Source organism: Penicillium subrubescens (assembly GCF_028828155.1).
Source record: "Penicillium subrubescens strain IBT 31985 chromosome Unknown utg000011l_segment0_segment0, whole genome shotgun sequence".
Lineage (NCBI taxonomy): Eukaryota > Fungi > Ascomycota > Eurotiomycetes > Eurotiales > Aspergillaceae > Penicillium > Penicillium subrubescens.
In genome coordinates, this window is record NW_026643161.1 from 546,509 (window position 1) to 572,883 (window position 26,375).

At 49.6% G+C, this 26,375-nt stretch overlaps 13 protein-coding genes across 13 annotated transcripts; 7 read left to right on the forward strand and 6 right to left on the reverse strand.

Moving 5' to 3' along the window:
* Positions 1–375: 375 nt before the first annotated feature.
* On the reverse strand, positions 376–1,999 carry N7473_012558 (DNA-directed RNA polymerase II subunit RPB7). Its single transcript, XM_057158497.1, has 4 exons — positions 1,388–1,999; positions 1,221–1,301; positions 988–1,157; positions 376–924 (listed from the first exon to the last, which is right to left on the reverse strand). The coding sequence occupies exons 1-4, from the start codon at positions 1,634–1,636 to the stop codon at positions 915–917; spliced, it is 510 nt and encodes a 169-aa protein (XP_057002451.1). The 5' UTR covers positions 1,637–1,999; the 3' UTR covers positions 376–914.
* A 1,679-nt stretch (positions 2,000–3,678) lies between these two features.
* N7473_012559 (cytochrome P450 family protein) lies at positions 3,679–5,129 on the forward strand (the record flags this gene model as incomplete). Its single annotated transcript, XM_057158498.1, has 3 exons — positions 3,679–3,999; positions 4,063–4,315; positions 4,366–5,129. The coding sequence occupies 3 exons, from the start codon at positions 3,679–3,681 to the stop codon at positions 5,127–5,129; spliced, it is 1,338 nt and encodes a 445-aa protein (XP_057002452.1).
* A 1,044-nt stretch (positions 5,130–6,173) lies between these two features.
* N7473_012560 (2-hydroxy-palmitic acid dioxygenase MPO1) lies at positions 6,174–6,954 on the forward strand (the record flags this gene model as incomplete). Its single annotated transcript, XM_057158499.1, has 4 exons — positions 6,174–6,206; positions 6,269–6,292; positions 6,355–6,414; positions 6,499–6,954. The coding sequence occupies 4 exons, from the start codon at positions 6,174–6,176 to the stop codon at positions 6,952–6,954; spliced, it is 573 nt and encodes a 190-aa protein (XP_057002453.1).
* A 926-nt stretch (positions 6,955–7,880) lies between these two features.
* N7473_012561 (F1F0 ATP synthase subunit alpha) lies at positions 7,881–10,056 on the forward strand (the record flags this gene model as incomplete). Its single annotated transcript, XM_057158500.1, has 5 exons — positions 7,881–7,943; positions 8,143–8,312; positions 8,452–8,508; positions 8,573–8,693; positions 8,803–10,056. The coding sequence occupies 5 exons, from the start codon at positions 7,881–7,883 to the stop codon at positions 10,054–10,056; spliced, it is 1,665 nt and encodes a 554-aa protein (XP_057002454.1).
* Positions 10,057–10,958: 902 nt separating this feature from the next.
* On the reverse strand, positions 10,959–11,243 carry N7473_012562 (uncharacterized protein; the record flags this gene model as incomplete). The annotated part of the gene is made up of 1 exon (XM_057158501.1): positions 10,959–11,243. The coding sequence occupies one exon, from the start codon at positions 11,241–11,243 to the stop codon at positions 10,959–10,961; it is 285 nt and encodes a 94-aa protein (XP_057002455.1).
* A 443-nt stretch (positions 11,244–11,686) lies between these two features.
* N7473_012563 (uncharacterized protein) lies at positions 11,687–11,920 on the reverse strand (the record flags this gene model as incomplete). Its single annotated transcript, XM_057158502.1, has 1 exon — positions 11,687–11,920. One exon carries the CDS (start codon positions 11,918–11,920, stop codon positions 11,687–11,689), a length of 234 nt encoding a protein of 77 aa, XP_057002456.1.
* Positions 11,921–12,301: 381 nt separating this feature from the next.
* N7473_012564 (ankyrin repeat domain-containing protein) lies at positions 12,302–12,949 on the reverse strand (the record flags this gene model as incomplete). Its single annotated transcript, XM_057158503.1, has 1 exon — positions 12,302–12,949. One exon carries the CDS (start codon positions 12,947–12,949, stop codon positions 12,302–12,304), a length of 648 nt encoding a protein of 215 aa, XP_057002457.1.
* Positions 12,950–14,112: 1,163 nt separating this feature from the next.
* On the forward strand, positions 14,113–15,669 carry N7473_012565 (methylenetetrahydrofolate dehydrogenase (NAD(+))). Its single transcript, XM_057158504.1, has 4 exons — positions 14,113–14,363; positions 14,558–15,191; positions 15,254–15,343; positions 15,408–15,669. The coding sequence occupies exons 1-4, from the start codon at positions 14,167–14,169 to the stop codon at positions 15,489–15,491; spliced, it is 1,005 nt and encodes a 334-aa protein (XP_057002458.1). The 5' UTR covers positions 14,113–14,166; the 3' UTR covers positions 15,492–15,669.
* Positions 15,670–15,884: 215 nt separating this feature from the next.
* N7473_012566 (signal peptidase complex subunit 2) lies at positions 15,885–16,652 on the reverse strand (the record flags this gene model as incomplete). The annotated part of the gene is made up of 3 exons (XM_057158505.1): positions 15,885–16,124; positions 16,216–16,514; positions 16,616–16,652. The coding sequence occupies 3 exons, from the start codon at positions 16,650–16,652 to the stop codon at positions 15,885–15,887; spliced, it is 576 nt and encodes a 191-aa protein (XP_057002459.1).
* Positions 16,653–16,942: 290 nt separating this feature from the next.
* Positions 16,943–17,994, forward strand: N7473_012567 (ER membrane complex subunit EMC3; the record flags this gene model as incomplete). Its single annotated transcript, XM_057158506.1, has 5 exons — positions 16,943–16,986; positions 17,049–17,082; positions 17,149–17,515; positions 17,572–17,733; positions 17,804–17,994. The coding sequence occupies 5 exons, from the start codon at positions 16,943–16,945 to the stop codon at positions 17,992–17,994; spliced, it is 798 nt and encodes a 265-aa protein (XP_057002460.1).
* Positions 17,995–18,200: 206 nt separating this feature from the next.
* Positions 18,201–18,967, reverse strand: N7473_012568 (uncharacterized protein; the record flags this gene model as incomplete). Its single annotated transcript, XM_057158507.1, has 2 exons — positions 18,201–18,299; positions 18,353–18,967. Coding segments are annotated over 2 exons (714 nt in total), but the record flags the coding sequence as incomplete, so codon positions are not given.
* Positions 18,968–19,159: 192 nt separating this feature from the next.
* Positions 19,160–22,652, forward strand: N7473_012569 (MET18/MMS19 family protein; the record flags this gene model as incomplete). Its single annotated transcript, XM_057158508.1, has 6 exons — positions 19,160–19,241; positions 19,316–19,589; positions 19,678–19,775; positions 19,832–19,971; positions 20,021–20,209; positions 20,262–22,652. The coding sequence occupies 6 exons, from the start codon at positions 19,160–19,162 to the stop codon at positions 22,650–22,652; spliced, it is 3,174 nt and encodes a 1,057-aa protein (XP_057002462.1).
* Positions 22,653–23,979: 1,327 nt separating this feature from the next.
* On the forward strand, positions 23,980–25,797 carry N7473_012570 (CAZyme family CE10; the record flags this gene model as incomplete). The annotated part of the gene is made up of 7 exons (XM_057158509.1): positions 23,980–24,143; positions 24,207–24,267; positions 24,585–24,815; positions 24,867–24,959; positions 25,039–25,172; positions 25,237–25,497; positions 25,548–25,797. The coding sequence occupies 7 exons, from the start codon at positions 23,980–23,982 to the stop codon at positions 25,795–25,797; spliced, it is 1,194 nt and encodes a 397-aa protein (XP_057002463.1).
* Between the last annotated feature and the right edge of the window lie 578 nt (positions 25,798–26,375).

Genomic DNA, 26,375 nt, shown 5'->3' on the forward strand with positions numbered 1-26,375 from the left:
GAGGACGTTTCCAAGGTACCAGGTACAAGGAGTGGATATAGAACTGGCTATGGTTATCAGGGTACCGAGTACTTCCAGCTCCCTCCTCAACAGGTAAATATGACCGAAATAATGAAATCAACCACGCGCACGGGGGACTCCTCAAGACCTAAAAAACACGCCAGTGTTTCACTAGTGGAACGGAAGAGCCCCAGTTTGTTAGTTTGTGAGTTCCACGGTTGAGCCCCCTTCGCGTCCCTTTTGGCTCCGTCTCTCGGGCAACTTGTGAATGTCTTGGGTCCTGCAATAATTAGAGTTCATGGCCGGCCAGTTATGTGGTGTTATGCATAAGACTACAACTACAGTACTACATAGTTGGGTTGGTCCGGGTGTATACTCCGTGCATAGCTATCAATCCCAGATGCAATTGTATGTTAATATGGTACATAGCTCAAGCTGGTCTAGCCATAGCACAATGGAATGAACCGAGTCCCAATTGCTCTGGGGCCTGGGTTGATCTTCTTCTGCTCGGCGGGCCCAGACCAGCACCGTTCTGGCCCCCAGCGGAGTCCTGTAATATCAATGACAGCAATGGGGGGATGGTGGAAATGATAAGATTGCGGGTGGACATGGAAATGCAAGCAAGCAGTCCAGAATGGCTGCTATCTATGTGCGCCTGTCTGATTTCATGAATCTCTCGCGCTCGCCAGGGTCATGCTTGCATGAGCATAGGCTGCAATCGTCGCCTCATTATCCTGGTAGACGCCCTGGAGAGCCCTTTCAACAAATTTCTTTTTTCTTGGTGGGTTTCTTCTTCGTCGCAAGAAGAACGGTCTTGGCATTCACGATGCCATTGACAGGGTAGACAGAATCGAGTACAAATCGTGATGGTATGGAAAAGAGGAGGAATTGGGTATTTTGCGGCTCGTTTCTCATTACAAGGGTCTAAGTAGAACACAACGGTTAGCCCTCCAACATTAGACCTCGTGGAAAAGCGGAGGTACTCACCCAAGGTAATCCTCCTTGATCGTGCCAATGGCGTTGATCGCCGCCACATCCGGCTTGACACCGAGGATCTTCAGGCGCAGACTTGTTCCCTTCTCAATCACTTGGTCGGCATGATCGGTGTACTGTGGTGGCACGGTATTCGGCTCCCACTTGATATCGGAGGGAATGTTCTGGTTTCTATGTCAGCAGCGCTCCTCGAAGACTCGAAGAGTGAAACCCGAGTAAGTTCATACTTTGCGCGCAATGAAGACAGATAGAGGACCGGCCAGTGTGAAGATACCGGTAGGCTTGACGGAGGTGACAATCGCATCGACCTAATAAGAGCCAACCTGTCAGCAGCTGCTCCCAATGTCAAGCACCCAATTGTCAAGCATCCAATCCAAGCTTCCGAGATACATACCGTCTCGCCACGGAACGGCTTCCAGATGATCGCACGGTACTTGATGGTGTACTCAGCACTTCCGCTCGAGGGGACAACTCGACCCTCGCCAATGTCAACCATGTCCATAACACAGATCACAAAGTGGTCGCCCGTGCATCGGCCCTCTTCCTCCTCGTTCAGTCGGGCGATCAGGAATTCGCGCATGTTCGGTCCAAAATAGGACGGGTGCATGGTAATGACCTTGGTCTCTTCCTTGAGGAAAAACATATTTGCGGTTGTCAGCGGCTCAAAGTCAATTCACTGGGCGAGTCGACTGGTAGCGTGGGCGGTGCCGGCGCAAAAGGCGTGTGTGTGGATACTGAATGAACCTCGAAATCCTTTTGAGTATGATGCTCTCTGTAGTCGCTCGAATGATCAGGGCCGAAGGACGGTGGTTGCTTTCCCGGGAAGGCAATGGGTTGTGGAGGAGAGGTCAAGAGGTCGGTGTCGACAGCTGCTAGCTCATGACCTGCGGGCGAGGCGAAACTTGAGGGGATTAATCGCGTCAAATGAGCGTCAATGGTTCTTGGAAGCGGTGTGAACCTGCCTGGGTGAAAAGAGGCAGATACACAGATGCTACCAGCGCGATGTTGGAGCTTGCCTGAGATTGTCGGCTGGTCCCTCCTCCGCTCCCAAGTTGATGGATAACCTTGGTCACGTGATGACTGTTCCGCACATGTTGGACTGGGAGTATGGAGGCTATCACGATACAATCTAGAGAAAGGGGATTAGTGATAGAATTTGAGTTGTAGAGATAATTTTAATTTACCTGGTGGTCTTTGTTGTGTTCTGACAAGTTGAGGTCGTTGCCAAGAGTATAGTTGTTGGCATCATCGACCAGGAGAAGTATATATCTTGCTTGTTGAACAAAGTGCTTGAGACAGTCCCCACGCCCACATCATCAATACCAAGATACGGCACACTGTGATTTGAATGGTAGTTCAAGAGCTCTATTCCGTCTGGTCCAGGAATCGATTACTGTATTGACCCTCAAATAATGTGTTTCTGCTGTACTAAGGCGAAGGAACTACACTTGGTTTGTACGACAAGCAATTCAAGGAAATAGAATGGCTTAATCCAACTCAGGCCCGGACAGCAAATCCTATCCAAATAGAAAGATATAGTGTATTTCAGGCCGCAGTATTTTAAATTGGCGCGTTCAGTGGAGCTATCAAACGAGCCAGCATCGCGTGATAACCATTTGATAGGTAAGCCCGTTATGCCGTTTGATCGCAGTGCTGATCAGTTGGGTCCCGCAGCAGTCCCTAGCCAATGTCCGACTTGTCACAATTTCAGGAAATGGACTTTGAATCCAGGCCATCACTGAATTATGGAAAACAGCTGTGTGCTAATTAGCATGGTACTAGTCTTGTCCAGGCCATATTCTAAGTCAACAGCCCAGGAAGAATCTTGACTAATAAAACGCCCAGAATACAGGAGGTCCACAGATTCTAGATAACTTGACCTTGTATATTAGTCTACGAAGAGCTTAGTTATCGCCCAAATCACATAGTCAAACTTAATCTCAAGCCCTGTTTCGATACTGTACCGATTCCGGACCCCGCTATGTCCGGTGAATTGACCGATCTACCCGGATACCCCTCCACTTTCGGACTCATGACGATCTCCATTTTTGTTTAGTGATTTCCACCTCCTCATGAGAGGCTGTCAAACAAAGAATGTATGTACTTCTCGCAGAAATGAATTGCCGAGAATGTGGATATAAGCCTGCATGGTGGTCGCCCATGCATGTCCCGACCCACCTGTCTGGGACTATAAGATCATACCTAGTGTTTTGCTTGGGGTTACGTAGGCTCCAGTAATCTCATCCAAGAAACAGAATATAGCTGGATCAAAGTTGTAAATAGAAAGCCGAGATACGGCACAAATCATGTATAAGCTCTTATTTGACTTTCTTTATGCACGATGTCGAGTTGTGTACACCCTTGAATGGTTCATTACTCTGTAACCCCAGGTGGGGTCACGATATCATCATGCAGCTCCGATGTAATTAACAAAGAGCCCGAGGGCCCGAGAGCAATTATTTCCCCTCGCGGCTCGAATTCTGGTTGGACTGGACAAGATTGGTTGGATCGACCGCTTTCTCTCTCATCCCTTGATTCAGGATATATAGAGGCCGGGTTACCCGGTTTATTGAAGCTCGAGTCAAAAAGGCTTTTTTTGCGGATTCCGCAATTCGTGCTGCTTTGTCTTCCAGTGTTTCGGTAGTTGGAGCACTTACGATGTTTACTACTATGTCTCCGTTTCTCATGAGCCTTTACGCCGCTGAGATCCTCTCGATCTGTGGTGTGCTGTTCTACGTCATCTATCAGTGCTTCTTCTCGCCATTAGCGAAATATCCGGGGCCCTTTTGGGCTAAACTGACCAAGCTATATCGTGCCTATTTGTCGCTTCGAGGACATGCGCACCGGGACTTTATTGCATTACACAAGAAATATGGCAACGTTGTCAGAGTTGCCCCAAATGAACTGTACTTTACCCTTACCTATTTAAGACGAAGCGTGACATGCTTTATGCTGAACTCATATCCAGGAGCATCGCAGATCCAGAAGCCTTTCGAGAAATATACAGTACGTCAAACCCCATAGCCCTGCAGGTTCACCTCGAGGCTTGTTGACCACCACCCCATAGAGGCGGGGAATAAATTCCACAAAGCCGCAGCCTACAATGTTGTACAAGGCACGCGCTCATTTGATCTTGTTGGCCAGCGCAATGAGAAAATCCACTCTGAACAGCGGAAGCTCGTGGCTCGAGCTTATTCCATGGACTCCATGGTTCATCTCGAACCCAAAGTGGATCTCGTGATCTCGCAAATGGTCGAGCAGCTCGACAAGATCAGTGGCCACACTTTCGATCTAGGAATATGGCTGCAGCTTTACGCCTTTGGTACGTGTATGATACCTAATATATTCTCAACCAGAGCTGACGAAATGCAGATATCATCGGTGCCATTAGCTTCTCAAAACCATTCGGATACCTCGAAGCCGCAGACGATCATGGCCTATTCCTACGAATCCAAAAGTCTATGTCATCTATTGCATGGCTAATGCATGCCGGGTGGATCTTCCGACTGAATCAAAAAATAACTCCCATCTTTGGAAACTGGCTCGCCGCAGCAGACCGCAATGGTCATTTCTTCCAACTTGCAGCGCAAGAAATCAGTGCCCGGAAGAAACGCGGTGGTGACAGCAAGGATATACTGGGCCAGCTCTTCAAGACTCAAAAGGCGAAACCACAGCTGACAGACCAGGACATTGCATTCATGATGACATCGAACGTCTTTGGGGGATCAGATACAACGGCAACCTCACTCTGTGCGGCGTTTCTTATGCTACTGAAGAACCCGGATGCTTATAACCGTCTGATGGATGAGTTTAAGGAGAAGAAAGCACAAGGGAACCTCAATGATCCAATTACCTTTGAAGAAGCTGAGGCTTGCGAGTATCTCCAGGCTGTGATGTATGAGTCGATGCGCCTTCACCCACCCTTTGGGATGATCATGGACCGAGATGTGCCAGCTGGGGGAATGCATATTGGCAAGGACTTTATTCCAGAGGGAGTGAGTAACATCCAAAGCTTGATTCATTTTTCCAGATCTGATGTTGTTAGACGGTCGTTGGAACTATACCATGGGTCATCCATACGCTGCCTGAGATATGGGGCCCGGACGCTGAAGAATTTCGGCCAGAGAGATGGCTAGACCAGGAGCGCCAGAATTATTTGAGTATGTATACTGTGGATCGTTATATCTTTGACTGTTCATTCAGATGTTGACTGGTGCTGCCAGAGCGATTTTTCTTCAACTTTGGTGGAGGGTCTCGAACATGTCTTGGAAAGAGTAAGTACTACACATTCAAAATTTTCTAAGACTGCCCTGGCTTATCTGAGACTAGACATTAGTTGGCTTGAAATGACTAAGGTAAGACACTATTCGTTTTCATTTCTGATAATCAAGTCTGTCTGTGCTAAATTGATATTTGGCAGCTCATCCCAACTCTTCTTATGCGCTACGACTTTAAGCCCGTTGATGGAATAAAGGTCGTTGAAAATTGCGGGTAAGTTGACAGTTTCCTGATTTTTGCCTGAAGGCGACTAATGTGATGTAGTGCTCTGGTCCTGCTCGAAGGAGTTCAGGTTCAAGTGACGAAACGATCAATCTAGGGAGAGGGGAATTACGGTTGAAGGAGGATACATTTCTCACCTTTCTTGGGTCAACGACCTATTGGAGTTTTATGATTCTTTTCATGTTTGAATAGTGGCCATGCACATGCATGCTTTAAGTCCGGTTTAATGAATATGGTCGATGATTTTCAATATTCTTGAGCTTCATCCGACTCTCCGATTGTTGACGGAATATCCTCGTAATTATGCTACTTTGAATTTTTGTACTATCTGTAAAATACTCACTAACTACATACTGTCAATGACTCCTATTTTTCATTAATTATTGCATCTTACGAGAAATTGACTGCATCGAGACCTGGTTCTATATCAGTTCAACGGCTTGTCACAAATTACGTATTATTACAATGAAACACACTATATTTCCCCCTCCATACCGTACAGAAACACCAATTGTGAGTCCCTCGGCCCAAGCACATGACGACTGTGCACGCCTGATGGTACCACTTGGCGCGTCCGAATAATTGATGATGTAGCCCAGCGACGTTCTTCCCCAAAATTGTCCCTCCAGCATCTGCCGACCATCGACTTCGACCTCCTCTCCACCGGCCAGCACTTCAACATGGCGCTGAACCTCGAGAAACAGCTTCTCTTTGTGAGTTCCCGGCCTCACCCGAACGTGTTGCTTACTATGGGGCAGTGGCTGACCTTCCGCAGTATGGAGCTTATCACAATAACCCCGTATAGTGGCCCCTCCTTGTGCAACCGTGATGCCCCAGCATTGGACTGATGAGATAAATTAGGTGAACGTGGCTATTCACATCACCTGTGTGCCTGCTTTGCTCTTTACGGCTCTTGTCTTGGTGAGTCTTTTTTCTTTCTCTTCCATCCCACTACATCTTTTTTTGGGAACACCAGCAAAGCTGATAATTGACTCGGCTCTGTAGGCATGTAACTGCCCTCCTCTCCTCCCTACCCCGGATATTCTCTCCAACAACTACCTCCCTGCCAACGCTGGTACAATCGGAGCCTTCATCTACGCCTTTTTCTATGTCCTTCTCGAACCGGTCGCGGGCGGCCTGCTCGCCCCGTTGGTGATCGGCTTCGCAGCTTGCGGAAACTACCTCCTCGGAACCTACGGAATGGGCGTGAACTACTGGGCTGGCGGCATTCACATTGTGTCCTGGCTGGCGCAATTTGTCGGCCACGGCAAGTTCGAGGGCCGCGCCCCGGCGCTGTTGGATAACCTTGTTCAGGCCGTGTTGCTTGCGCCGCTGTTTGTCTGGATGGAGATTCTGTTCTTCTTTGGCTATCGACCGGAACTCAAGGCGCGGATGGAAAAGGGCGTGGAGGTAGAAATCGCCAAGTTCCGCAAGGAACAGAAGGTTAAGGCGGCGCAGTGAAGCATTGCTGAGAACTCGCTGGTCGGCGGATATGGCTCAGTGGATGGATGATCTCGGCATTCGGTTATTCCGGTTGACTCTTGCTGGGGGAAATTGTTTTATGGAAATTCTTTTGAAGCAAGCGTATGAGTTTGTTTTACTTGCGCTTTGAATCTTGATAAAACGAGCTTGTTATGAGCGTCAGTGAGCTTATGCGGGGGTTGCATTGACCCTCGTCGGGTTGTGATGCCCAGAGCGCATCTGCATCTGTCTGACCGGTCTCGGAACTGGTGGTTGCTGGGGCAGGACCCGACAGTAGACCCTCTGGGGTAACCGGTGATGCCTCTTCGGAGGATGATCCATGGAAACTAATGAATACTATGGAAGGGATATCAGTTGAGAGATGTCAGTAGTTCAACCATGTAGAAGTATGATAATATACTCTTGAACTATAGAGAGAGGTAATACTGTGATGATTGTGGTTGCCGTGACGAAAGACATTAGCTAAGCAAGTCACTTGACTTGGGATCCCGCCGATCCGAGAAGAGAAAAAAACGGGAAGGGCTGGGCCGCTTCCACCTCCCACAATCAATCCACTACATGACAGATACAAGTGCAAAGGGGGTGAATTTAGAGTCAAATTAGAGGTTGTAATTCTAAAAGATCAATTTCATCACATTTAGACAGTGAGACAGCAGAACCTCCGTTTCCGCAAGCACGAAAAGAAGACACCGTGGTGAGGGTCCGCACTAGGGCCACATCGGAGCGTCCCCTGCCCCAAGCAGTTTAGCGCGAGTCCTGAGAATCCTGGCCTCCCCCCGACCGACAAAGCTCTCCCTTCCCACCCGTCCACAACCTTCTCTCTCCTCTCCGAACCTCCTCTCCCCAATTACATCTCTCCTTCAGAGAATTCCATCCTCCCATCCTCTGAACCCTCCCCTTTCACAATGTTCAGGAACGCTCTGCGGCAGTCCAGCCGCGCCGTCTCGGCCACTGGCCGTGTCGCTTCGGTGAGTCCAATCCATCCTGGCCATCCTCGTTCTCCATCGCCATCTCCATCTCGCCCTGTTCGACCTTTTCCATCTCGAATTCGAGCTCGATTGGTCCTCGGATCCCATCCCTCCCCTTCGATCATCCATTGAGGATGGCCTCATCGCATGTTGGCTCGAAGAGCACCCCGTTGACAAGTTTTTCTCGCTCCCGTTCCAGGTCCGCGCGGCTGTTCCCGGCCCCCTCGCCGGTGCCTCCAAGCAGGTTCGCTCCTACGCCGCCGAGGCCAAGGCCCAGCCCACCGAGGTCTCCTCCATCCTGGAGCAGCGCATTCGTGGTGTTCAGGAGGAGGCTGGTCTCGCTGAGACCGGTCGCGTTCTGTCCGTTGGGTACGTCAAAAAAAAAAGGAAATCGCTAGGGTTGCCCGGGAAGAGAAAAATTCGGTTACCCGATCCAATCTCGACAAACGCGCCCGCGATATCATCCAATCGACAATGCAACGAATTAGAAACTAATTGAGCTTCACAGTGACGGTATTGCCCGTGTTCACGGCATGACCAACGTCCAGGCTGAGGAGCTGGTCGAGTACGTGATATATCTCCTTTACCCGAAAAGTCTTGGCATTCGGGAAAACTAACAGGATCTCCAGGTTCGCCTCCGGTGTCAAGGGTATGTGCATGAACCTCGAGGCCGGCCAGGTTGGTGTTGTGCTCTTCGGTTCCGACCGTCTCGTCAAGGAGGGTCAGACCGTCAAGCGTACCGGTGAGATTGTAAGTACCTCTCTTCTCCTCAAAGGAGGTCTAGGTCCAATTTTGATATTGGTCCCTATCTCCAAAATTGTCACTCCCTCTCAACCATCATACTCATTCTTTCCACTAGGTTGATGTCCCCGTCGGCCCCGAGCTGCTCGGCCGTGTCGTCGACGCTCTCGGTAACCCCATTGACGGCAAGGGTCCCCTTAACGCCAAGGAGAAGCGCCGTGCCCAGCTCAAGGCCCCCGGTATTCTCCCCCGTCAGTCCGTCAACCAGCCCGTCCAGACTGGTATGAAGTGTGTCGACTCCATGGTGCCCATCGGCCGTGGTCAGCGTGAGTTGATCATTGGTGACCGTCAGACCGGTAAGACTGCCGTCGCTCTCGACACCATGCTCAACCAGAAGCGTTGGAACAACTCCGGCGACGAGTCCCAGAAGCTGTACTGTATCTACGTTGCCGTCGGTCAGAAGCGTTCCACCGTCGCTCAGCTCGTCAAGACCCTTGAGGAGCAGGATGCCATGAAGTACTCCATCGTCGTTGCTGCCACCGCCTCCGAGGCCGCTCCCCTGCAGTACCTCGCTCCCTTCACTGGCTGCGCCATGGGTGAGTGGTTCCGTGACAACGGCCGTCACTCCGTCATCATCTACGACGATCTGTCCAAGCAGGCCGTTGCCTACCGTCAGATGTCTCTGCTGCTCCGCCGTCCCCCCGGTCGTGAGGCTTACCCCGGTGACGTTTTCTACCTCCACTCTCGTCTGCTCGAGCGTGCCGCCAAGATGAACAACAAGACCCACGGTGGTGGTTCCCTGACTGCCCTGCCCATCATTGAGACCCAGGGTGGTGACGTGTCTGCCTACATTCCCACCAACGTCATTTCCATTACCGACGGTCAGATCTTCTTGGAGTCTGAGCTTTTCTACAAGGGTATCCGTCCCGCCATTAACGTCGGTCTGTCCGTCTCCCGTGTCGGTTCCGCCGCCCAGGTCAAGGCCATGAAGCAGGTCGCCGGTTCCCTGAAGCTCTTCCTTGCTCAGTACCGTGAGGTCGCTGCCTTCGCCCAGTTCGGTTCCGATCTTGATGCCTCCACCAAGCAGACCCTTGCCCGTGGTGAGCGTCTCACCGAGCTCCTCAAGCAGAAGCAGTACTCCCCCATGGCCGTTTCCGACATGGTTCCCCTGATCTTCGCCGGTGTCAACGGTCTCCTTGACTCCATCCCCGTCGCCAAGATCCTCACCTGGGAGTCTGACCTCCTCGCTCACCTGAAGAGCAGCCACCCCGAGATCCAGCAGACCATCGAGAAGGAGGGCCAGGTCTCCAAGGAGCTTGAGGCCAAGCTCAAGGAGGTCATTGGTGCCTTCAACAGCTCTTTCAACGCATAGATGCGCAGAGAACTCTTGAATGATTTCCCTTGTCCACAAAAAGCATGAGGCGATCGTTCATTGTTTTTGCCTGACTCTATGTGTATAGACAAGATAGCTTGTACAATTTTGACCCCATTTGTTTCGTTCTGTTCCTTTCAGCTTCTCTTTCCACAATGCCCCTTGGGCGAAAGAAAACAAATGATATGATTTCACAGAGTACTGGATCGTAGAGCGATGTAAAAATCTTGCGTCGTCGAACTGTGGTCCGGGAAAAGGAGATTATCATCTTTGCTTTTCTTCTTCTCTTGCTCTCAACGGCGGTCCTGGAATGATTTGCTTGGACGGGACAACGTGCTGAATGGGTGGGCTGCCAAAATGTGATTATATCCTGTACGTTTAGATTTTTTCCGCGCGGGGGGCGCGAGATGGGAGGAGGGCCAGACTAGTCTTCTAACTTCCGTCTGGTCTCCATGTGTCTCTCCATGTTGGATCCGCAATTTATTTCTTTTGTTCTATTTTGGTCTTTTTGTATATTGTAGGTTGTAGATTGTAGTTGGCTGGGGGGAACTCATATGCGAGGCTTGATGTTGAACTATGTCTATCCTTCCAGGGATCCATGTCACTTGGTCTGATGCCTTGCCTGTATCTAGTAGTAACCCCTACTTCTCGAGATCTCATGGTATCCTTTGACTCCGCCAGTCCTTTGCAGCCAAACCAGACCTCCTGTTCCGGGGCCATGCAATTGGGATACGCACAGACCCGATCAAAGCTGCTTGGTGACATACGATACCCCTGCAAAGGCTGAAAGGCATCATTCAGGGTTCCCATTGTGGAGCAGATGGAATGTTGATGGCAGATCTTATAGCCTCGCACATCCGCCAGGCAGATGATGTCGAGCAAGGACCATCCTTTGTCGGTCTCTAAAGAGTCGAGAACCACACAGGCAGGATACCCTCGAGCACGATGAGGTGCTTGCGATGGGGTAAAGGAGGCGCAAAGCTTGCTAATCCCCGGTTTTTCTTCTTCACACAAGTCTTGCGGAGCAGATCATATAAGATACCCCTCTTCTTCGAGGAAGCTTTTGCATCCAGGGTATGGCGTACGTCACGCCCGTGAACACCCTGCACACCTGAAGCTGATCCCACACAAGCACCCGCTGCTGCGGCATTGAGGACGGCGATCAAAATATAAATGCCCGTCTTCATGTCGAGCTCAGCGAATTTCTTTCGTCTTTCACTGCCTTGAGACTTGCTTCCTCGAGTATCGAGAACCCTATAAGCCGAAAACCCAGGGTGGTGTACAGTGGTTTACAGTGGTATTTCAAAATCTGAATCTAGAGACTAGAGAAACCACCCAACAGATATGCTTTCACTTTTTGTTCTTGAAAGGCCTTCCTAGAAGTCACTGTAATCGTCTTTAGTAATAGCTTAGGTATCATTTCTTAGTCTATTATTCAACTCGTGACTGATAAGATGATATTGAACATTGGCCATAGTTTCAGACTTATGAAACCCTACTGTACAAGGGCAAGCTAATCTCTCGCCCAACTACGAAAACGATAAAATTCTCACTGTATTGCTGTTGTCACTAATCACTATTCAGCTACACTTATTAGAACCATGAGGTTAACATGAAGACTGTATGCAGACTACTGTCTTGCTTCGGCTTCTTCTAATGTGGCTCGAATAGACTCTTTCGTCCCACGATCGAATATCGGCTTCTGGCCAGTCGCATTGACTGCCCAGTAAGGATTTGCGCCATGATTCAACAGAAACTTCATAACGGTCTCATGTCCAGCCTTGACAGCATATGAGAGCGGAGTTTGCCCGAAAATATCGAACTTATTAGGGTTCGCACCACCCTCGAGGAGGATTTTCACCATAGCATAATTAGAATATTCCGTATGGTCCGGTTATTGAAAGTGCCGCCACCGAGGTTCATACTCGACAGCCCAAAATAGTACATGCTGGTAAAATACACTGGGTGAGGGCTCAGGCTGGTACGAACACCACACACTAGCGTTCGCCCCCTTGTTCAACAGCAATTTTATCATGGTCAAGTCCCGGTTGATTACGGCTAGTAGCAATGGCTGTAGCCATAGGCTCCAATCTGGAAAGGTCTCTGGTTCGGGAACGTCCTCCTGGCGGAACTCAGGATGGGTTCCCTTATCGAGTAGCATTTCTGCCCTTGGGAAGTTCTTCTCCTCAGCGGACGTTGCTAACTCTCGTGTGCGGATAATGAGATGTGATAGCCAGACCAGGATCTAGGCGACTTCCGCATGATTTCCCCTTGCAGCCTCTGCGAGAGGACTAAGAGGAGATTGCCCTAGTCGTGGTGAGAGCGATGAACCAACATCGACTTCATCCCCGAGCTGAAGAAGTAATCGAACCATATCAGCCCTCCCGTCTCTGGCCGCCTGCATATGGGGTGTCATCGGATGGCCATAATACATAACAAAGGTCACTGGCGCGTTATGGTGCTCAATCAGATATCGGACCATCGAAGTTTGACCTGCAACTACAGCGCCGCAGACTGCATCCTGAATTTGCTCGAGAAACCCATCTGCCCAGCCCTGCTTCAAATTCTCGACAAGGAGATCAACAAGATCTTCATACCCATGATATACAGCCAACCGTAAGGGGTAGTGGCTCATATGGCTGCTGAATCTCTGGCGAGCACCCTGGCTAAGCAGGAAGCGCGCGAGCGAGGTGTGCCCGTAGATAGACGCAAAAGCCAGCAACGTGAATCCATCCCCGTCTCTAAGGTTCACATTGACACCCCGTCCAATCATGAATCTAATCATTTCCTCGTGACCACCCTTGGCAGCGAGTGAGGCCGGATGGGCCCGACATTCTTCGTAAACACGCCGTCCGACGTTTTTGCCATACGCGTTCACGACAGGTTCTTCCATTGTTTTGCCAAAATGTGGATTTGCTGGCAAGGGAGCGCCAGCGTCTAGCGCTTTTTGAAATGTAATCATATTTCCATTTTGTGCTGCCCAGTCCAGGGCGGTGTTATCGACATAGACCACGTTATACCGACAAAGGCAAGGGGGGCAAACGGCGTAAAGATGGCGGTTTTGTCTGTGCCAGTGCCCAGATTGAGGACTCGGGGGATAGAAAGGAGACTATATGGAGAAGAATCTCGTCCGGGAACTCTTCTATCTAATCATGTCTGAGCAGCTGGCGGGTTGTGGAGAAGAGGAGAAAAGGACGAAAGAGCCTGGATGTGATGTACTGTCAGCCCATTTCCAGCACACCAGGGTCGAGGGGGCCTATTACACTCTCAGTGCCCTAACCACCCTAGTATGGTTACGCAGTTTGTGGCGCAGTTCTGAGCTATTTTGCCGCCATATCCTCTAGCCAGCAAGATAGCTACATCTGAGGGTAGTTCTTAAGGAGTTTTATGATTGGTATAACTACTTGTGTACTTGACTACTAGAAGAGACGTATGGCACCAACTTCAAGTTAACTACCTTCAGTATAAAATGTATGAGTTATGCTTGTACATGGCTGTCCATATTATTTCCAGTGATCCAAGTCAAGTTTAACTGAAACCTATATAGGCCTAGAAATGACACTTCTTGGCGTGGTGAAGTAGGGCAAGATCTAAATTCCGGGAGATCATAGAAGAGCTGTATGATCAACGATTTGCTTTCAGTACTAATTGATGACAAGAGATGAGAAACGAGCTAAACTAGGTTTACAAACCTGATTTGCTAGTATTTTGGAGCCATACACCATGTGATATTTTATGAAGTTGGCCTCGTGTATTCGGACCTTATCGACTTGGCATTCTACTAAGAACCTCAAGAGAAAGGCGTGTTCATTCGAAAATATCTCATATAGGAGAGGTGGGATGGAATTTACGACTTCCAACTGTGGCAATTTATTAGTACAGAATTGGAATATTCAATTAATGAATATTATCACCAAGTGTAGCATGATTTATTCCCCCTCTAACTAGTACATAGTTCCAAGCAGCGACTTCGGCAAGTGAGGCCGAATGCGGCATCCGAACTCTTATCGATAAGCGAACAATCTTTTCCCCTCAGAATTGCGAGTCCTCCGCGTGAACCAAAAGGGTTTATTCGTTCAGCTCTTGCGTTTCGAAATTATACCAGTCGCCATGTCGGCCCCAGCACCCGCCTCCCAGTCCTCCTGCAAGGTCATGCTGTCCAAGCATGTCGCCAATGGCCTGCTCCAGGAGGTCCAGGAGGGGCTCAAGACCCTCGAGAAGCCGCCGCACTTGGTCGGCTTCCTGGCCAACAATGACCCCGCTGCGCTGATGTATGCGCAGTGGACGCAGAAGACTTGCGAGGAACAGTAAGTCCTTGCTTTCGTTTGTGTTTTGCGCTGTCAATCGCTCTTGAGCGTGGCCTTTGGTGGGGTGGACTGTGTATGATTCATACCTGCCCCTCCTCTAGATCGCGACGAGAGGAAGGTCATATTTAACCCCACATGCGCCGCACCTCCCATGCAGTATAGATCCTAAGCTAATCATGTAATTCCTTCTATAGAGGCTTCAAGTACTCCCTCCGCGAGGTCTCCCGCGACGACATCGAAGAGTCCATCATCGCCGCCAACGGCGACTCGGACGTCGACGGCATCATCGTCTACTACCCGATCTTCAACAACCGTCAGGACCAGTACCTGCAGCAGATCGTCGATGTTGGCAAGGATGTCGAGGGTCTCAGCCATCGTTACATCTTCAACATGTACCAGAATATCCGCTTCCTGGACCCGGAGACCAAGCGCCAAAAGTGCATTCTGCCTTGCACCCCGCTGGCCAACATCAAGATCCTCGAGTACCTCAACATCTACAACACTATCCTTCCCTACGGCAACCGTCTGTTCGGTCACACGATCTGTGTGGTGAACCGCTCTGAGGTCGTTGGTCGTCCATTGGCCGCGCTGCTTGCCAATGACGGTGCTTGCGTGTACAGTGTTGATATCACCGGTGTGCAAAAGTTCACCCGTGGCGAGGGTCTGAAGAACCGCCGACACGAGATTGTCGATATGGAGGGTGCCACTCTTAAGGATGTTGCGCCGCTGTGCGATGTTGTCATCTCGGGTGTGCCCGGTGAGAAGTATAAGTTTGATACTAGCCTGCTCCGCGAGGGTGCCGTGTGTATCAACTTCTCCAGCGAGAAGGTATGTTCCATTCGAGATCTTACTGTATCATCAGCGGTCCATTGTCTAACATCCTTTTCTAGAACTTCGGCCCTGAGGTCAAGGAGAAGGCCTCCCTCTTCGTGCCTTCTATTGGCAAGGTGACCATCGTTGTCCTGCTGCGCAATCTGCTGGTATGTCTTCATCGTTTCATTCCAGATATCTAAGATGGATTTCGGAATTCTAACAACTTCACAGAGACTCATCCAGAACCGCCGGGTGGACAATGTTCAGCCTGCCGCCGCCACCGAGCGACCGGGCACCCTGGAGGCGTCTTCTTAAACGCCTGTTTATTGTGCTTGATGGATGTTACGAGGTTGTTATGTCTAAAAGATTATCCATATAGACTCTGTTGTTTTTAGCCATTTTGAGTATACTAAGGAATGCGATCGCTCCATTCTTGCTGTTATTTTTTCTTACTTGTTGTGTTCATCGTCCGGAAATTAACACCTAACTACAGAAAAAGAGAAAGCTTCGCTTGATAAACGTTAGATTGTCACATTCGACTATAAGATGTAAACCCGCTCTCGCATTTCAAAATGCATGTTTTTGGCCCTTCGATCGACCCTGTAAGACAACCTAAAGCTAAGACGATTGATATGTGAGATTTCCTTCTGTCCTTCCGAAACAGCGAAATTGCTACTACTTCTCTTGCCCAAATCTAGTGCTGGCATCCTATTGCTTTCCAACGCCAGCCTTCTTCTCGTTCTCCTTGGCTGCCAATCTCAGCACATCAACCTCACCAGCCAACCAGCGGCGGTAAGGCTCTGGGTGGAAGACGCCATCGGCGGAAAACCAGTTGGTAAAGGCTGCTTCAAACTTCTTATCCTGCAGAACCTTGCCGGTGGGCGACTTGTATACCACGTGTAGCTTGTAAGGAACGGAATTCTTCTGCACGGACGAAGAGATAGAAATCTATTTGAGCAGAAATGATTAGTCTCTTGCACAAAGGCTTGAACTTTTGCCGAGCTTCTCAGCTAGTGAGATCAAGATATTGTTCACTTACAGTCTCTCCAGTCTTGCGCTTCCCGTGGAAGACCTCTCCAGCCTCGACGGCCCAGATCCAAAACGTCAACGCGCTATTGAGGATGAAGTATGATACCACTGCGGCAATAATCCAGGGTGACGTAGTTGCTTCCCAGCCTAGTTTTCGGTCTGCATAGAAGGTGAAAGCTGCAATTGCGACGGCGCTGTAGCCTAGCACGAAGCGGATGTTGCTCTTGGTGTTGTCGACAGAGAAGGTGTATGGTGCAGGGAGATTGGTTAGGTAGGGGAGGAGAGCATCGTCGCTAGTTGACTTGAGGTCTGTTAATTTGGGACATGTTAGCTTGGACTCGAAAGAGTGGTGTCCATGCTGCCGAGGACGAAAGCATTGGAACGAAGGAGTAAATCGAGACGCTACGGACCGTTGGTAGAGTAGACTGGTACCTTGTGGTCCGCCATGGTAGCAATTTAAATCCAAATGGAACAGGCTTGGAGATAGATATGAGATATTGCTTTAGATCAGGAGATACAAGAGAGCAAAGTGTGTTGTGTTGCAGAGAGATTTCAGTGTTTATCGCGAGGAGCGCAAGATGCGGCGTGGCCCTTTGGAGAGAGCTGGAGCTAAGGCGGGCCAATGACACGCTGCCGTACCTCCGTCAGGGTTTCGCCTTCCTTTCCCCCTCCGCAGCCACGGACAACTCGTTGGCCTCATTCCACCAGCCATTCTTTTTTCATCCTGGTCTTTCACCATGGCTGTTGTTGAGCAGACTATCCTTCGGGATCCGGCTCTCTTGTGAGATTGATCCTCCTTCAAGTCACAATGACACGGCGCCCGTACTGACCCTTACGATGTAGCTACTGGATCCTCTTCCCCATCTCGGTGGTTATGGTACGTTTGCGATCTGGACGATTCGAAATACTTCGAGAGACAATTGCTAATCCATTGTTCCATCAGATCCTGACCGGTATCCTCCGCCACTATGCAACGGTCCTGATGAACACGCCGCCCAAGCCCGCCTCCACCCTGGCCGAGTCTCGCGAACGCCATGCTCTCCTCCGCGGTGTCAACCTCCGTAACCATGCATGCGCCGTTCTGGACCGGGAATCTTTCGAGGCCCGCAAGAACTACCTTGTTAACGGTTTCCGGAGCGGCGCGTTCCTCAAGGATCCCAACAACCGTGGCCAGCCGCCGGCGAACCCGATGACTGACCCAGCAGGCATGGAAGCCATGATGGGCATGCTCAAGGGAAACATGATGATGATGATTCCGCAGACTCTGATTATGAGCTGGATCAACGCTTTCTTCTCGGGATTCGTGATCTGTACGTGGACGAACTAATCGCGATTGGTATTACAACGTGCTGACTGGAAATTACAGTGAAATTGCCTTTCCCATTGACTATTCGCTTCAAGTCCATGCTTCAGTCTGGTGTGATGACCCGTGATTTAGATGTCCAATGGGTGTCCAGTCTGTCGTGGTACTTCCTCAACTTGATGGGCTTGCAGTCCGTTTTTGGATTCATTTTGGGCAGTGATAACTGTAGGTTATTCCCGGAACTAAGAACGTACTCTTCTGGGAATTTGGACTAATTGCTGATCACCCTACATAGCTGCCAACCAGATGGCGCAGCAGATGGCCCAGGCTAACCCCGCGGCTATGATGAACCCCATGCAGCCTGGCCAGGATCCCGACAAGCTGTTCTTGAGCGAGGCAGAGAACCTGGAGGTCATGGAGCACTTCTGCATTCTCGATGGTGTTGAGGAGCGCGTTCTGCGGAACTATGCGCCCGAGGTGAACTAATTGATGATATGAGGCGCATTTCATGCTCAGTGTCGGTGTATATTACTGCTCCAGTGGAGGGCAACTCACTGGCTCTGAATAGATAAAAGAGATTGCGGCGTTTAACCTTTACATCAATTTGTTTGTACTATGGTCGATTCTTTCCAGCAATTATCATTCCAGTTGTCATGGATCGTTTCATCTCATAATCTCATAACTATGTACGATCAATCCGAGCGGTAGTTGATTACGCCATTCAACACCCAGACTTCTCCATTGGCGACTTTCTCAGCGACGGTATCCACCTCGATGTTTCCCGGTTGGAGCTATAGCCAGTTAGTTATGAACACTGCAGCGCAGACTCACAAGTAGAACTTACAATAACCTTGTCGCCCTCTTTTGACCACTTCAACTTCTCTCCTCCCAGGCTTTCGACCTCTTCGCCCTCCCGCCACGGGCTGACAGGAACAATATGAGCCTCTACGAAACGCCGCAGATTGCGTCTCGCCCGCTCCTGGCCATCACTACCCTCATAAGCATGCACTCCTCCAAACTTAGCACAGTCTTCAGGATCCTCCCATGGCTTGCGGGGTAGGTCCTGCACAGCACTGTTACGCGGGGCTAGGACTGTGATGTTGTGGGAGGCGTCATTAAGGCGCGAAGAGATGGAGTCGAAATCTCGGGTCATTTGAGCAAATATATTGATGCCTTTTGTCTTTGGAAGAACATCCGAGACAACTGGTTGGTCTGCGCCACCGACAAAGTCCTCACTCGGAGCTGTAACTTTGGATTTGATGATATCTGGGATGAATTTATTCATAATGGATTGTTGACCCTGCGATGGAACTAGCGGCTGCTGCTGTTGTGGAACAGGGATGGATAGGCCCCAAAGTGCAGTAGCAGAGCTAGTAAGGTTTAGAAGTAGAAATATCGATGCGAGAGACCTTATGTCCTTCATCTTGGGTGTATGCGGCGTTATCAAGGACTCGCATGCCACTCTCACCCATGACGCAACAAGTCGCACGTGATGTGGAGAGGTCCATTACATATCACCTGACTGTAATCGATAAGGACCACAAGAAATTGGGAGGAGGGGGAAACAAAGCCGGTGAAGTCCTTATCTTCGGAAGCAGTTCACTGCACTTCTTTCACACGCTTGGCCTGAACCGGCCGATTAATTGGCATCATGTCGGCCCTGCAGACCTTCATGTTAGTGGTGGACCACGACAAAGAAGAAGCTAAACGCATCGCCGACGGCGTCGCCCAAGGTCAGTCCGATCATCGGCCCACACTCCCCCGCACTCACCAAGTCGTGTGACTCTAATTGAGGAATTAAATGCAGATGTCGAGAGCAAGAAGACGACCCTAATTGAAATTGTTCAGCAACTTGGCGAATACATCAATGATGAAGATCCTATACTCCGTGGAAAGGCCGTCTCCTTCCTCACCTCGGTCATTAAGGCGCTGCCGCCCAAGTTCCTGACCCGACAACAGGTTCAGGTCTTGACGTCCTTCTTCTGTGATCGAATTGAGGATGGGGGTGCTGTTGCGGGATTGGATACGCTGCAAAAGCTGGATCGGTTTACGAAGAAATTGGCTGCTGAGATAGCGCAAGCGTATGTTCAATCCGGGTCAGAGTTGGGCAGTTCTATGGCATTGGACTATGTGGTATGGCTTTGAGACATAGTGCTAACTGATTTCTAGTCTGTTCTCCCATTTCCAGGACCTCCAATCCCGATCCCAATCGCAGCGGTTCCAGGTTTACCAATTGCTCAATGAGTTGATGTCATCACACCGTGCCGGTATGTTGTACAGGGTCCAGCCCTCTCTGTTACTATATCTAACTAGGAATCGATAGCATTGCGCGATATGGGCGAAACCTCCCTCGTTGGAATCGTGGATCTCATGACGGGTGAGAAGGACCCACGCAATTTGATGATGGTTTTCTCCATTATGAAGGTGGTCATGATGGAATGGGACATCACAAACCACGTCGAGGTATGTTCACTATCGCTGCAGCGTTACCATTCTTTACTAAATTTTATAGCTGCTCTTTGACTCGGTGTACAACTACTTCCCAATCACCTTCCGACCTCCACCAAATGACCCATACGGAATTACTGCCCAGGATTTGAAAGGTCGCCTGCAGGACTGTATCTCTTCCACCAGACATTTCGCTCCTCATTCCATTCCGGCATTGCTCGATAAGCTAGACTCTACCTCTGTCAATGTCAAAGTACGTGCTCATTGTAGATTCTGTACCTTCACAGAAGCTAATGACCTTCCAGAAAGACGCTCTCAACACTTTGATCGCCTGTATTCACTCATACGATCCCGACACTGTGTCTCGCTACTCAATTACTATCTGGGAGGTGCTGAAGTTTGAGATTCTCAACGCTCAAGAAGAATTCCTCTCCGAGTCTTCTCTGCAAGCTCTGCAAGACATCGCCAAACGCCTCTCGGAAGGTGTCACTCAGGTCTCCCAGGACCTGCCCCTTGCGCAGTATCTGCGCCCAATCACGAAGGAGTGCAATGACCAGTTGCAAGAGCCCCAGCAGAAGCAGGCGAAGCCCGCGCAGCAGATTCTCAAATTCTTGTCATCTGCTTCAGCCTTTGCGTTTACCATCATCGTTCAAACTGTCGTCGCCCCAATCTTCACCATTTACCAAGAAGCAGATGGCATCGCCAAGCAAAGAGCTCTTATTGAGACTCTGTCAGTGCTGTTCGAGTCCGCAATCCAAGTATTCGGCCAATGGACAACTCGAGGAGGTGAAGTCTCGCTCGGGAACCCATTGCTTGAGTTCAAGGATCAATTCTCGGATGTTCTGGGTCAGGCACTGATGGGTTCTGCCAAGGAAGAAGTTTCTTTCCGGGTGACTGCTCTGAAGGGATTCCTTCGTCTTTCCACCCTGCGTGATTTCTTCCAGGACAATGAGATTGGCTTGTTCGTTCAGTATCTGGATGAGATTCTGCTCCAGGAGGAGTCCACCGGCCGAGGTGACTTGAAGAAGGAAGCGATTGCGGCACTTGCTGAAATCTCCAAGCATAAGCCTCGCCTGATTATGGATATCACCTTTCCTGCGTTTGTCGCGACGCTTCCAGATGAGGATGATGGCACAAACTCGACCTATCTTTCTACACTGGATACCCTGGCTCAGATCAGTGTCGAGAGAGACATCTTCGAGACTCTATTCCGCCGTCTGTTCAGCAAGCTGACTGTTCTGCTCCAAAAGGAGCAACCTGGTGCTATCGAGTATCCAAGGGCCATTCTCATGACCCTATTCTTTGTCATGCAGCAAAGAAAGATGGATACTGATCCGAGCGTGGATCTCTACTTCGACAAGATCGTTGTTGGCCTCTGCCGTAGTGCCTCAGAGTCGGCGTCCAGCAAGGGAAAGAACCAGATTCTCAAAGATTCTATTGTCCTGGACACGCTCGGTCGGCTCTGCAACCTGCTTGTGCGTTCAGTCTCTGTCCAGAAACAGCAGCAAGTAGCAGAGAATGTCTACAAACTTTTCTCTGCAACCGAGGATTTTGTTCCCGTTCCTTTCGCACAAGGCGCAACAGCCGATCAAGAACGCACGATTATCATCTCCACATACCTTCTCGCAGGCCTGTCCAAGGACTGCAGCAGCCACATCCCTTATACCTCCCCCAACATGTCGGAGCTTCTTTCAGATTTGGTGCAGCGTTGTGTATCTGAAACTTCGGAGCCGGCTACACACCTGGCATTCCTGCGCCATCTGGCTTTGCTTGTCAACAAGTTCCTGTCAAAGGAAGACTTGAATATTGCAGAGAATCTATTTGATTCTCTCGTTTCTTCGGATAAGCAGAGTTACAGCCCAGCTACTATCCGCACCATTTTCTGGCTCTCCAAGGCCCTTGTCCTCCGACTCGCTCCGACAACCACCCATATACTGACCTCTCTTTTGGGTCTTCTTTCATCGCCCGATCAGCAGACTAGCACTTCTACTGCTCGTGGTTTCTCCATTCTTCTTGGTGACGACGACGTAGTCTCCACAACAAATGGTGCATCAATCCGCCTACTGTGCAAGCAACGTGTCTTCACAACTGTCATCCCGATGATCTCTTCGCGAATTCGCGAAGTTAACGTTGTCGCGAGTGACGACTCCGAACCCACCAAGGCTTTGGACCACATCAAGCCGGCCCATCTTACAGCACTTGCCGGCATCCTCTCAACCATCTCCACGGCCCTAGTCATGCCTGAACTTCCCACTCTACTCCCTCTCCTCCTCCAATCCCTTGACCTCCAAACCTCCGACTCCGTCGCCGTCCGCGCAGCTACACTCGACACTCTTGCAGTGATCATCCGCGACAATGGCGTCGCTGTGATCGATAAGTGCGGGCACGTCCACAGCCTCGTTGTGAGACTACTCAAGACTACAGAGATCAAGTCTGACGTCGTCAACCCGCCTCGTCTCCGTGCTGATTCTCTGAAATGTCTTTACCTCTTGGCTGCTAAACAGACACCTGGTGATTCAGCAGGTACCGCTCGCCTACCCCCGTCTATCTCCCCACTTCTACCGGAAAAGATCCAAGTCTTGCGCTCCCTGCGTGCTGTCTTGGATGATCCTAAGCGAGACGTGCGGAAGGCGGCGGTTGATGCTCGTAGCGCGTGGCTGCGTAGTGTGGATGATGCGCCGGAGGATGATGACTGAATAGATTGACTGCATGTTTAGATGACTAATTTCTTTTGCAGTGGCGCACTTCATGATGTACATTCGATGCATAGCTCTTGAATAAATCATCACTAGAATATAGACTCTCTTTCATTGTGGAATAAGTGATGGCTATGGGTATTCCAGCATATATATAGAGTGAACTCTTCATATCGGTCCAGTGCAAATGCGAAGCACCTCTTTCATGTCATTGACGCCAACTTTCTCCCATATTTACCATTTCGCATAGAAAATGGCCCAGGTGGTTTGTTGTGATCAAAGAAAGTATTGAGGTGATAACATGAACCATCCAATTTTCCCATTCTTTCGATGCCAAAGCTCAGGAGAGGACTGGGATGTAAGACACGGTATCTTCATTTCAATCACTATTTTTTAATACATAGTTAGTCTCCAATAGGCCAAGATGTATTCTAGTCCCCTGACCTAGCGGCGGCAGTCGAGCAACACAGTCTGAAGCTTGTCTAGGCAGTCATGTAGTCAAAATATTGGCAAACTAATATCTGAGAATCGCTTGGCCGACTGGCCTCGAATACTATCTCACGTGACGGCCGGCTGGCCCAATGGCAAGGCGCTTGACTACGAATCAAGAGATTGCAGGTTCGACCCCTGCGTCGGTCATTTTTTCTTTTTCGTTTTTCTTTTTATACTACGAACGCGTAATTGGTAGCTATGGTTGAGCTGTTGCTCTCTCTTTTTTAATGAGAAATTCCTAGTTAAGTTTATTATCACAATCTTAATTAAAACTACGTACTATCCAGTTGCGAGGCGTTGGTTTCGAAGTTGTCAAGGGTATCTATGACTCGGCCTGTTAACAATATATATTCCAATTGACCCTAACCCCGAGTTTCGTCAGCTGGACAAGAAACGCCTACTTCATTTCGCAATAGGTGTCGACCTCAATTAGATGGAGTAGCACTCAGCTCAATACTTCTAGTATATTCACGATGGAATTGACAAAGGAGCATGTGTGGACTGGCACTAAGTTACATCGTGTTAGGCCCCCCATGGCCTCTGCCCTGGTGTTCAATAGTTAGCCCTAGTACATAGGCACTGGTCCCTGCAAAGTTAGACCAATGCAATGATAGGTCAACAAGGGTATAATCGCGTTCACTGTTAAGTGGATACCGGAATCTAAGAAACGGGATTGACAGCATGTCAATGTGCCCATTTATGCCATTAATCATGGCTTTGTCTGGGCGCAACTGCATGTCGGCAGCTGCGACAGGTGCCAATTATCGACTCTTGTTTCATCCCTGATGAGTGTTTTCCTTTCCTTCACATTACCTACTATCGCAGAAGATCTCCGATGGGCTTTGGGATTGGAATCCACAGCCTCGTGCTGCTAGCATTAACCCTTGCTCCAGCCTCCCTTGCCAACCTCATCCACACCGCCAGTCCGGTAGTTGACTTGAGATACGCGAGATATCAGGATGTTTATAAGGACACTTATGACATCAAGATATTCAAAGGGTGGGAGATAAAATCTACATTATGACCGGGCAGACGGGAGTCCTCGTGCTAACAACTGACTAGAATTCGATATGCCGCGCCACCCATAGGAAAGCTACGCTGGCAAGCCCCACAGCCCCCATCAGTGAATTGAACAGCCATCATTCCTGCCACGAAACAGCCACCTCTCTGCCCTCAGTCGGGAGCTGCGAAACTACCGGAAGTTTATGGATTCAATTCAGCCCTGGGTGATGAGGATTGTCTGTTTCTGAACTTTTTCGCTCCTGCTGGGGTGAAAGACCTTCCTGTTCTCCTATGAATTGCCCTGTCGTATCAGTTCTAGCTATGATAGTTGCAGAATTTACTCAGATGGCGGTGGCTACGGTCTTTTTGGGGCGACTTATGATCCTAGCGACTGGATGAAGACAAAATGAAAATGGGTTCATATCCGTCATTATCCAGTACCGACTGGGCGCGTTTGGGTTCCTGTCGTCCGAGGATGTACACAAATATGGCAAGACCAATGCTGGTCTGCTTGACATGCGGTTTGCACTTGAATGGATACAGGAGTATATTACCAAGTTCGGTGGAGACCCTTCCCGGGTAACTATCGGGGGCGAGTCTTCAGGGGCCGGGGCTGTGATGCTACAGGCTACGGCACATGGAGGCAAGGACGATGGATTGTTCAATAATGTAAGTGTGAGCATTGTTGAAGAATTTGAAACTATTCTGACTACATGCTAGATCATCGCCGCGAGTCCCTATACTGCGACACAATTCAAGTATAACGACGAGGTGCCGAACGGCGCACTGTCACGACTTTGCAGCACGAGCGGGGTGTGATGATGATGATAGGACGCCCAGTGATTCTTCCATATTCGACTGCTTAGTACATGCAGACACAGAGAAGCTCCAGTATGCCAGTGGCAATGTTTCCACATCAGGTGCATGGGGTACCTGGGCTTTTTTACCCGTCACAGATGGAGAACTCATTCAAGAACTTCCGTCAAAACAACTACCTGAGAAGAAAGTCGGCGGCAAGCGTATGATGTCTGGGGTAAGCCAGCATAGTATTGTCTCCAAAATTTCGTTAATTTATACTAAAAACACATAGGAATAACGCCAACGACGGTGTCCCTCTCAGTCCTCCAACTACAAACACCACTGCCGCCTTTATGCAATACCTCAAATCAACATTTCCCGACTTCACGCCCTCAGATTTCGCCGAACTCCTCTCGATATACAAAGTGGCTTCATCATCTCCCGAATCAACCGGCCCTCCTTACGACACCCTCGGAAACCGTGACCCAACAGCCCTCAACCAATCCGAATTCGCAACAGGCCTCCAACAAACCGCCTTCAACATCTTCGCAGAGTCAGCCTTCGACTGCACATCGTACTGGCTAACTGATGCCTTCTCTTCAGAAGCGATCGAAGATCAAGGGAAAAAAGCTGGAAGTACCAGTACTCAGTGACACCAGCATACCACGGCGCGGATCTAACAGCCTACTTCTCAGTTGGAGCATCCGTGCCAAATACCAACTTCAGAGACGTGTTCCAACGCATGCTGGGAAACTTCATCATAAACGATACACCAGTGATATCTATTGCCGACGGTAAAGGTGGGATGGCTAATGCTACCGTTCCCGAGGGAACGAATGGCGATATAGATTAGCCGCGGTGGAACGCTGACGCGCCTGTGCTGATGAATTTGAATACGACTGGTGGGACTTTGGTTCGACAGACGGTGACAGATCATTTGGCGTATTGGATTAGAGAGGGATCTGGGATTACGAATGAGTTTGGAATGGCGGATGCTAGGGCAGGGGAGTGGGGAGAGGTGTGAATTCTTGCAGTGAGTGGGATCACAGGTGCAACAGTAGGGAGGAGATTGCATGCTATTTGTATGGGTTAACATTTATAGATAGAATTATGGCAAGAGAATGAACAGCAATTGTTTTTCATTTCCAAATTTGACATCAATTACAGTGCCAATGTCTAATCATGATTCCAAACAATTGCATTGAATTCCATATCTTGACTAATCAAATGGAAAGATCTCCGTTCATCACCAAAGTCAAGATTTGTCTGTCTGCATTCCCATCAAGAAGAGTTTTCAATCACGACTATTCCATTCCAGCAATTTCATCCGCCGCCCCTTGTTCCTATCCCCAGCTGGACCAGCGTTGGAATACCCAACTGGATCGATATTTTCAACAACAGCCGTAGCGAGGGCCAGCAGTGAGCCCAGAC